General features: G+C 35.4%; 1 protein-coding gene across 1 annotated transcript; it reads left to right on the forward strand.

Moving 5' to 3' along the window:
- Window positions 1-642: 642 nt before the first annotated feature.
- On the forward strand, window positions 643-10,457 carry LOC124530509. Its single transcript, XM_047104693.1, has 14 exons — window positions 643-846; window positions 1,994-2,098; window positions 3,529-3,646; window positions 4,068-4,207; window positions 5,228-5,362; window positions 6,029-6,079; window positions 6,433-6,507; window positions 6,580-6,824; window positions 7,111-7,180; window positions 7,263-7,306; window positions 7,702-7,869; window positions 7,938-8,108; window positions 8,753-8,956; window positions 9,507-10,457. Exons 1-14 carry the CDS (start codon window positions 783-785, stop codon window positions 9,750-9,752), a joined length of 1,836 nt encoding a protein of 611 aa, XP_046960649.1. The 5' UTR covers window positions 643-782; the 3' UTR covers window positions 9,753-10,457.
- The last annotated feature ends 1,485 nt before the right edge of the window (window positions 10,458-11,942 follow it).

An 11,942-nucleotide genomic window follows, 5' to 3' on the forward strand; every position in this document is an offset into this window, starting at 1 on the left:
TGGGAGAAGGAGAAGGTGTATAATATAATATTCACATAAAATCAAAATAGTATTTAAATACATCGACAAAATAATATTTAAAATAAATACATTGATCTGACACACCACACAAAGCCTAATTTGTCAAGAATCTAAATATTTAATTTAAACATAAATATTAATCAAACGAAATAATTGCACAGAATTTTGTTACATAATCAATTTAAGCAAGAATGGCATGTATACATTTTAAAAATCAATCTCGAATAATTTATTTTGAAGGTGAAATCCTAAATAAGAGTACCTTACTTTCATATTTATGGTAATAAGAAATTAGGAGATAGTTTTTGTATTCTATAACTCGTATGCAACGGCTCAAAATATGTTTCTTGGGTGGTTTGGTTCTTACTTGGGTGATCTATATGCTATAAATAATATACATATTTTCCTTACTAGAATATGTAGTATAAAATATTCATAAGTTATTACCAAAGTAAAACTAGGTATTATTTAACCTAAATAGCTTTTTTTCTAATTTGAAGAATCATACATTAATGAAAAATAATAATTTGAAGTAACAAAATCTAAATTATGATTTTATTGACAGGGTATGGCAGCATTCAACAACCCTTTGTTTTGTGTATGTATAATATTATTGACATTTTCATGAGTTTCATCTGACAGCAATCGGCATTTGGTAATTCTAGTCAAAGTGGTTTTAATTATTTTAAATAATTTATTTATTCAGCTGTGTTTGTATTTATACACTTTCTGCATTAAAAGTAGTGCATTTTTTACGAGCAATGAGCAACAGAAAGGAAAGCTTGAAAAAATCTCTTGGACTTACAGAATATCCGTGGAGTTCTGGTATGGATCTATATTTATAGAGATATAATATTTTGAGTTTTAACATGAACACGTACTATGCGTATTATGGTTATTAATGAATGACTATTATATTCACTTTTCATAAATGTATTTGTTTACTTATAAAAAACTTCGTAATTACTCTTGTTCACATACAGTACAGGGTTGTATTTAATATTAACTACCCTCCATTTTGTTACTTATTTTTAATTTTTAACCGGCTTTGCGTGCTATTCTTTTTGTCTTCGGTCTTTCATACTGTTAAAAAACATATCTTTTACTAGTTTATGATAATGATGAAAACAATGCTGGTTGTTATGGAATAATATGGTTGTATCTCATGAATAATTCAATGTAAATGTGTTGGATATTTTAACAGTAGTGTAAGTAAATATTTCATAATTAGGGTGGATGTTCTTGCAAAACTAGTCATTATTGTACTTGTATAATAAAGAATTGCATATTGGTTGTTTATGTTTTTCAGATACACTTTAAAACTACTTATAATGATAAAATTTTATATGATGATTATTTATAATTTTTGATTTTGATTAAAAATTCATGTGGACTCTTTATCATGCTTGGAACTTTATTTTTTTTAATTATTTGCTGAATATGTAAATATCTGGAAAACGGAACAGAATTATTTGTTTTGCTCTTGATACTGGTGCTATCTTGTTTGGTATGTTTGAACAATTGTCTAGGATTCTATCAGAATATAAATATTAAATGTAATTATGTATATTGTAAATATACATCATTATAATTAGATTTATTTAAATGAATCACACTGTAAGATTTTTGATTCTATATTACTAAGTATGAGATGTAATACTTCTCTGAGAGGGAAGTAGATTATAGCTTATTTCCTCATTTGATTTATATACTTTTAATTTAACTGCCAATGTTCAGAATATAATTTTATCACAAATCAATTAGGAATATCACATATTATTCAAGATTGACTGGTGTCATTATGTCTCTTACTCCTATGGTTGGAATAGGTCATTGTTATATATTTTCAAAACTATAAAGTATTGTATATTTTTTTCTGAATAATAGCTTTGAAGTTTCTCTGAAAACTTTATACATATGTATATCTTTTGAAACCTGTCTCTGTTTTATACTTTGTCAATATTTGTTACAGACGATGAGGACAATCCACAAACAAATCCGGAACCGGCTGCGTCATCAAGTAGAAGGCAAGCTGAATCTGAAAATCCCAATCAGCCCGGACCCAGTGGCCATAACAGTAAGTTGAAAAAAAAAATTATCTTACTACCAGCTACACCCAGTAGTACAATGTATGTATATCAAATCAAATCAAAACAAAATATACTTTATTCAAGTAGGCTTTTACAAGCACTTTTGAATCGTCGTTTTACAATTAAGTGAAGCTTCCACCAGCACAGCTAATTATTATTGATGTTATTGTTATTTTTATAAGTCTACTGTGATTTTAAAATGAATATTAAATAAGTAATTATTGTTATCATTTTATGTATAGTACAAAGTACACAAAGTACAAGGACACAAATTAGATGTAGCATCGGAAAATGCAATGGAATGAAATTAAAACCGATTACTGCCGATTTACACAACCAATAGAAATAGCGCCCTATCGCGCCATTCGACGCTATTCGTCGCTATAGATTCACGCGTCAGAGAAAGCAAGTGCATGTAAATCCACGCGTCAAATTGACGAATATATTAGGTCATATGATATTACAAGTTATTACGCTTGTGCAAAGATCATATTCGCATGAGAAATATATATTGATAATTTGGGATGGCGTACTCAATTCGGATTTGATCGGTTTTACGAATTTTGCCGATGCGACACCTAAGTTGTGTCGTACTATAAGTTCTTACTTAAGAATCTACTGAGTAACTCTGAGAATTACTACATTGGTATAATGTAAAGAAACACAATGCTGAGATCTGCAGTCTGGCAAATTACCAAAATGATAGTAATATAATTTATACTCTACTTTACTCTACTCTACTCTATTTATATAGCACTCTGGTGTATTGTAGCTTTCCACCAGTGTAGTTCTTTGAAATAGGAGGTTCATTCGAGATATTACTTGCTACAAACAAAATTGAATTAAGTATAACTCAGAAGACCAAAAAACGAGATTCTTCAGTCCATGCAATCTGACTGTTAAGACTTAAGGATTTTAGCAACGGTCACGTTTTTAAAAAAGCGAAAAAAATATTATCGTAGGTTGTTTACGTTATTGAAACTGCGCAATCCCGCCCTCCGCAGTTTTTCTTTTGTTACGCAAGGGAAGCCTTTAAATGTAGTACAAACTTCCTGGAGAGCAATAGAAGGTACTTCGGAATTATACCTACTAAAAATTTTGCCTCCGGTACTGTTTCCGCACGCGTACAGTAGAATACTCTTTAGGATCTGTGTAAGAGTACTTCCAAATTCGTCTTAAGTTCGATCTCCCATGAAAAGGGGAAGACTTATTTCGTTGCTAACGTTGATAGTGTCCCGATATATCGTCCCACCTGGCGCACGCCTAGTGCAACATGAGAGGTGACTAATCTGCATCAAAGGGGACAATTCGCATATGTAAATAACTTCTTACTGGTCTACTTGTATTGTGTATATTGTACCTTAGTCATCATGTGTGTGTTACGAGCCGTTAATTCTTAATCTATGTATGTCTCAAGCAGGGGGACCTTCGTTGTCTATATCGCCATCAAGAAGGAACCAAACAAGATTGGAACGTGACCTATTCTGGTCACTGCTTAATAATCCCAACAGAATGAGCGGTGGAGGACCCATGAGGTACGTAATATTTGAATATGACTTACGTACTGGTTTTATAATATAATAAAAGCAAGAGCGAATTTAATTGTTTTGTTCGCGTTTACACGTTTTGACTTCTCAAGTATTTTTATGAAATCTTGGATAAGTTTTATCTACGGCAAGCAAATGTACAAAGAGTACCGAACACCTGCCCCTTCGCACAGACGGACAAAGCCGCGGGATGATACTAGTTCAAAATAATAGAGATATAGGTAATGAAATAACATTATTTTTCATGAATCGTTTGTTCCCTGTGATTGTACAGCTTATATTTTTTGTAAAAGCAATTTGGTATTGGATGGTATATTTATCGAATCAGTTATTCGATTTTAACAGAAGTTGATATATTATGCTCTGGTTAAATGTTTGTCTAATGTACAAATTATCATATTCTTTGTAGGCCGAGTACAAGTTCCGCTGAACCCGTGGAAACTCACGAACGTATTGATCTCGATAGTCCAGTATCGAACATACAGCGCATACTTGCAATTAAGAGGTTAACACGGAGCCTCGGTGCCAACCTTTGCAAACACCCGCAACGTAAGTACAATAGGCTATATGACAATGCGAAAAATAAATTGTGAATTATTGATATCAGTGTAAATTATGAGTTTAAATATGGTTATTTACTGACGAAAGTTTTTTATTTTTATTTATTTTATTTAAGTTGAAAATAATACTTAATTTATTCAAAAATCCATAAATGAAAATGCATTTTTTCAAACATTTGTCACGTGACACAAAACGCTCCTGATTGGCCGGGCTAATGATGAAGTCACTTTCTTGTAAACCTTGATAATACTAAATAATATATAATGGATTTTAAAAACCAGTCAAATAGTCTATTATTTCTTCAATATATACACATATATATTAAATTAGAATGACTCTATTATTAATAATATGTCTCCAATGATGCGTGCAAGTACCGTCAGCAACGCTATTGAGGTTAAATTTTTTAATCTATTTACACTGTTAACTGCAAAATCTATGATTATTTTTGTACGGGCTTTGTGAAAGCCTGTCTGGATAGGTACCACCCACTCATAACTTACTATATACCAAATAAGATTACTCAGTATTGTTGCGTTGCGGACATAACATCTTAGTTACCAAGGTTAGTAGCGTATTGGCCATGTAAGGAATGGTTAATATCTCTTACATCGTTATTGTCTATGGCGGTGGTGACAACTCACCATCATTGAGCCCATATGCTCGTCCGCCGACTGATACCATGAAAAAGATTATTATATATTTTAATTAGGCGTTGAATGTTTGGTTAAGTAATTTACCAAAAGCTCATTTTGATTTTTACTACTTCTAAAGTACATTGAAAGTAAATTTGATTTAATTAATCTATTACGGACTGTCCAGACCCCCGTCAGAGATTCCATAAACATCTGATGGGGGTCTGGACAGTCCGCCCTTATAAAGCGCTTGTGCTCTGTTTAAAGAATTATTTATTCCAGATAATTGCTTTAATATATACATGTCTTAAGTTATGTATTAGCAAAAATTCTAATTACATTTTGTAACACGTTTTTTGATTTTGTTTTTAAGGTCCTGGTCCTGGCTCATCAAGGAATATAATATTCACTCCAACAATGCACGGAGATTATTCGTCGCTAAAATTCGGTCGTTTCAAGAGAAGACCTATGACACGGGTGCCGCCCGCCGGATGTACCAGGAATAGCAGTATGTAACGTTTTTAGTCATATTAATATCTTTTTTTTTTAAATAACTTTATAATTTTAATTTTAAAATAAATCATCTGTGTAACAATCTAACAGCCTGCTATAATTGAATTTAACTTGACCATAACATTATACTAGTGGACTATAACTATTCAAAAGTTTTTTAGGAATTTCGAAACCTGTGACAGGTTTTGTTTTGGTTCCATTTCTGTGTAAATTGCAAGTCACTCATGTACATTTGGCGCCAAAGTGATGAAACTTTACTTAAATATAAATAATGTAAAATAATTTACTTTAATATTGTTGTTCGTTCGTTCGTTTTTCATTTTTTTTTCTTCTTATATAGCCGCAGCACCGCTCTCCAACGGGCCAGTAACTTTTTTTTCGCTCTCTAAAATGAATTCTTTGTTTTACTAAATTGTAACAATTTATTACTTCGACTGGAACTCTTCAAAATGAGACTATAACCCACTTTTTATGTGCTATCGTCCCAAAATTGTTTTACGCTATTAATATTTATTTTTTATCAATATAATGAATTGTATAGAGCGCCATCTATTGAATCCTAGCATAATCATAAATCTTTGTCCTGGTAAAATCTGTTAAGTAGTAATTTTATATGAGTGTACAATATGACGCAGATTAATGTATAATTTTGTATCCGCAGTAATTCCCGCAGTGATAGAGAGCGCCTCGGCCCCGACGCACTCCGACGAAGGTCTGAACGCATCACATAATTCTTTTTTCATTATTTATTTTCCTTTATGCCATTGTTTTGAGGTCGGTATAATGGCATGAATTTGACAGAATTTTCAGGCATTCGTTTGTTTTTATGACAACCAAGTCTAGACATGAAATGAGAGTTATCCTAGTATTTAATAAAACTTTGTCGAAATCACTCTCTGGTAACACGATCTGGTTTCAGAACTTTGTTATAGATAGCAATGCAGGAATTTTTGTATGAGCCTTATTGAATAAAACATTTTTTTGATTTTTTTTTATTTAGATGTAAGTAAATTAAGCAAATATCGTTTTTATTTTAATATGATCGTAAATAAACATATTTTTCAGAATCACCCCAACCGTTGAACTCGGCGTCGCCGGAACATAATGACGATAATGCCGAAGATCAGGAAACTATGGAAGGTTAAACCAACAGTCACTTTGTATAAATAAATCCTTAACTGAAACTTATATTTATTTGAACTCTGTCTGCAGTGGACACGTCGGCCGGTGGAGTTTCTCTCGAGGAAGAAATAGTTGAGATAGACGGAGCGGGTGAGGAGAATCAGGACGAAAATGGCAACGAGGAAGAGCAAGTTGAACAGGCCAGCGGAGACGAAGATGGTCATGAAGTATGTGCCTTACTAATGTTAGCTTTTCATTTTGTAAATCTTTATAACGATTTTGCATGTTGTACAAAATGTTTAAGAAACACCCTAAGAAGGGAAAGGGACTGTTACTCCTTATTACAGATTATTTTATAACCTAGCGAGGAGTACAGGACTACACCCAACTGATTGAAATAAGATACAATTGTACAAATCATTTATAAAACTAAAAAAAAAAAAAAAATTCATTCAACTTCAGGGTATTATTTAACTTTTATAAAGGGGAAATTCGAATTTAATTTTCAATTATATGAAATGCTTTTGTTGATCGATTGATTTCGATGGGTAGCTCAGCCAGAATTCCGTAGGAGTTACGGAATAAGATGTGTTTATCTTAATGTAAAATGTATCATTGCAGGAAATATCGGCTCAAGTCACGGCTCCCGCGGAATCACAACAGCCACAAGGAGTTAAAAGAAAAGGGGAAAGTACGAGCCGCCTGTTTATTCGTCACACGAGCATATGATTTTAAGCCTTAATCGTGTCTACAACTGGTTTTAACTATTTCAGTACCCGAGGAGAGAGAACCGGATTCGGTGAAGGAGTTCAATCAAGTGAGACATGAATAAAAGTAAAGTAAAGTAACAGCCTGTAAATTTTCCACTGCTGAGATAAGGCCTCCTCTTCCATTAAGGAGAGGGTTTGGAACATATTCCACCACGCTGTTCCAATGCGGTTTGGTGGAATGCACATGTGGCAGAATTTCGATGAAATTAGACACATGCAGGTTTCCTCACGATGTTTTCCTTCACCGCCGAGCACGAGATGAATTATAAACACAATTAAGCACATATATATAGTGGTGCTTGCCTGGGTTTGAACCCGCAATCATCGGTTAAGATGCACGCGTTCTAGCCACTGGGCCATCTCAGCTCTTGAGACAGACATGAATGCTTTCGAGTAAATAAGAGCGTATCGGTGTTCGGTGTGTAACGCGCGCGCGTTGCAGAGCCTGCTGCGGCTGCTGGAGTGCCCCGTGTGCCTGGAGTGGATGGAGCCGCCCATGTCGCAGTGCCGGCGCGGCCACCTGGTGTGCGGGCGCTGCCGCGCGCGGCTGGCGGCGTGCCCCGTGTGCCGCACGGCGTTCTCGTCCGTGCGCAACCGCGCCATGGAGGCCGTCAGTATGGGCGCGGGGGGGTCGCGGGGCGGGGCGCGCCGGGCCCGCCTCACGCCGCGCGTGCGCAGGTGGCGGAGATGCTGCGCTACCCGTGCCGCCACGGCTGCGGGCGCGACACGCGGCTGCGGCGCCGCGCCGCGCACGAGGCCAGCTGCGCCGCGCGCCGCTACCGCTGCCCCGCGCCGCCCTGCGCCGAGCGCGCGCCGCTGGCGCTGGCCGACCTGCCGCACCACTTCCAGGTACACACGCTGCACCGAGTACTATTCACACCGACCGATCCTTCCGAACCGAGTCGGTTTAAGTGAATGCGTTAATTACCGCTTCATCCACTTAGTTAACAGCTTAGTGATTACGTACGTTGCACTATAGATAAGTGAGGCGATCGGTCTCAAGCGTTTACTTTCATAGATTTTGTAATTTTAAGTACTTCATAATCAACGAGTCAGTACAAGATGGACGCTAAGACTGTTCACGTATTAAAAACAATAGAGTGACGCGTTTTTGCATTGAATGTTATTTGAGAGGATAGTTTTAGATTTATTTTTAAAATCACGATCTTTGAAAATCCTGCACTGATAAGGGGATGTATTAAGCTGGAGTCGTAATACAAGTCCATTCGCTTTAAGGTAGAGTCAAATCTATAGTTGAACTGAAAATATTAACAGAACTGATAATATTGAGACTCCATTAATTGTTCCGAGTAATTCTATCTTAAGATTTCCTAAGATTATATGTATATATTGCCCGTAAGTCAAAATCATATTCAGCTTCTTTGGTACATGTCTGTTTGCTTGAATTTGCCTTTGACTTCGTGCATTACTAGCTTGTTGTACTGAAATATGTTTGTATTTTTGCACCTCACACGATTCACCGTTTCGTTCAGACTAAGCACCTGTCGATGCTGAAAGTGGGTCGCAAGCACAAGTTCTCGATGAAGGTGAACTCGGAGCAGCACGACAACTGGCTGGTGATGGCTGCGCGAGAGCTGTTCCACCTGCGGGTCGACGTCGACATACGCACGTGGGGCGTCGTCGTGTACGTCGCCTACATCGGCCCCAAGTGTAACGCTAGCAATTACACCTACGAGGTCTGTATTCGCATCGATTGGGACTGAAGTTGGGCCAGATCCGACCGACAGTCATCGGGAGTGTGTTAAACAAGTCGCCGAAATCGAATTTCTCTTCAATTAATTCTAAGTAAAGGCCTTCCGAAACCTGAAAAATCCTGAAGATTCTAAAACCCCATTGTTTTCTAATTAAATAATAATGCGATCGATCTTTTTTCATGCACTTTTTAAATTTAGGCTGTCTCTTAAAATTAGTAAGTATTTGCTAAATAAATAATATAAAATTTGTCGACGCGATGTGTTTTTTTGTCGTTCTAGATTCCAACATCAGTTAGGCTGATGGGTGTCTAAAATAAAATAAAATAGTTATAATTGTTTTAAATTATTAGTTATAAAAACTATCAAGTATTGTATGTATCGTAGGAAAAATTTAAATGATCTTATATAATTTAGTTTATAATTGATATAATTATATTTAACATTTGTTCTTAATTTGGTCGATGGTAGACACGTGCTTTCATTTTTACGTCCTTTGCAATTACAAGGTTTAAAATAATTAATCACACTGCAGGTGACGGTTACCGGGCAACACAACGACAGAAAACTCGTGTACACCCGCGCCACGCACAGCGACTTGGAGAGCTCGTCGCTCAACGTGAGCCGGCAGGACTGCTTCCACCTCACCCTGGACCAGGCGCTCAACTTCCTGAGGTTCAAGAACCGCTACTGCGAGCCGGACAAGTTCCTCGACTTCGTGGTGGAGATCAACAAGCGCGACGTGCCCGTCGAGACGCCGCTGGACGAGTCCGACTCCTGATTAGAGTGTGTCGTGTACGTGAGCGAGGGCCGCATCGTGCGCTACGAGACGCACGGCCTGCGCGCGCCGCCCGCGCCCGCGCCCGCGCCCGCCTCCGCGCCCGCGCCCGCGCCCGACGCTCGCTAGCGGACGAGGCGCGTGGCAGGCGGCCCGGCGTGATTACAAATCACTATTTGTGCTCAAAGAAAAAAAATGGACTATGAAATTTTTTCCAAAGTGTACTTTGTCTAATACTTGTATGTAGAGTCTTTTTTTGTGATCAAATAGCGTTGACCGCTATCTTGTATGAATATTTAAAAAGGCGATCAAATTACTAGTTACCTCGTATTCTTGGTGTGTATTTAAATTGTTATCGAATTAAACGTTTAGGCGTGTCTCACCTCTATATCGAATATAATGGCATGTATACCATTAAATGTAATTAGGTACTAAGTGAAAGATTGTATTTTTTTATATTTTTTGTAAAGCTTCTATTACATTTCGGTTCTTCGTTTGGGAGCTACAATCTGTGAGTGTAATTGAGAGTAATAAATTTACACATTTTTAACGAAATTATATATTTATTTTAAATGCATCGTGCATTGACTATTAGGAATTTAAAAAAAAATTGGAAGTAAAAAAAATCAATATATTTTTTAAAGATAGTAATTTAAGATTTTCTACTAAATTTCTCTATTGTAACATAATTAAAGTACTTTAACTTAACTAGAATATATTTTATATCCTGGCTAACTTAGCACTTTACTGGGAGTATATTTCTAATCGCTAATAGACAACATACATAATACCTATGAAAAAACTTAATTGAACAATAAATGAACATATTTCAAACTTCATTACATGATTTTAAACAGGCTATTATTATATTCCGTGACTTGTTCTAAATCACGGAATCGGCAAGACTGATGATCATCTTATCGACTGGGTCGAAATAATTTAGTAACCATTTTTAATAGGGGTAACCTAAGGGCGTTGATGTATGAGTGTATATATGTACGAATGATTTCGACCAAACGAAACATTATTCCTTATGGTTTATTAAAAGTCAGTGTCTTTTTGTAGTATATTGCATATGATATTGTAGTACATATTGATAGCATTTGTAGTGCATGCATTATACATCTATTTATTCTTGGCTTATTGTATTCTATATACATCTCACTTTACTTCAAACATCATGTCATGTAATTTAATGTCATTTTTAGATTGGTGTTATTGATATTACATTGAATGCACCGTTTGTTTAGAGGCTATATTATAAAGTCGTTGACCCCGAGGTCAGCTCTATAAATAATAAGTTCTTCCTGGCACCCTGGAGTCTGTTGTCTGAATGTTGGCAGCATTGAGAATTGATATCTGCGTTGGTATCATCATAAATTGTATACAATTATAAAATTGAATAAGTATTCAAGTATATATTACATTTATTTGAGATCACCTATTGATGTAATCAGGAGTTAACAGTAGTACCAAGGACTCCTTAGATTGCCTTCGGGGGACTTTTCTCATTATGGTATTAATAATTGCCTATATGTGTCTACTTTTGGTATGTAATCTACTATAGGATAATTTAGGCAGTAATTATGATCTCAAAATAAATTCGAAAGATTTTATAGGTTGGGAAAATGCAAAGATTTAAGTAAATATTGTGAAGATTTGTAGAAACTTAGAAAACCACTGATAATATATAAAAGACGTATATTTCCTGCTCATTCTTTTACCCTGTGTCATTTTTCGTTTCGAATGTCCTAAATATGCAATCAAAATCATTTCAAATTTAAAATATTCGTTTCTCGAATAAATAACACGTCTAAGTAAGAATTATATCTCTCAATATTATAAAATATTTTAACACGATATACGATTTGTTTTTATCATTATTTACAATTATTATATACATTATACAGAAATACAATACATTTTTAAATATAGACTCATTATATAAACACTGAATTTCGTATAGTGTGTACTAATGGGTTTTTTAATACTTATAATATATCTTAATCAAATATATATTTAACTTGTAAACGTTTAAGAAATTAGAAATACGGCGTCATTCGTTTTGGTATTAAAAATTAAAAGATCACATTTTTATATGAAGAACTTAATGCAAGAAATATTTAGATTTTAAATGTGATGCGTAAAATTCTGTCCACGTCGAGAGGATAGTTTTAGTTTTTTCATTTTCAA

The sequence above is a fragment of the Vanessa cardui genome, chromosome 6 (assembly GCF_905220365.1).
Source record: "Vanessa cardui chromosome 6, ilVanCard2.1, whole genome shotgun sequence".
NCBI lineage: Eukaryota > Metazoa > Arthropoda > Insecta > Lepidoptera > Nymphalidae > Vanessa > Vanessa cardui.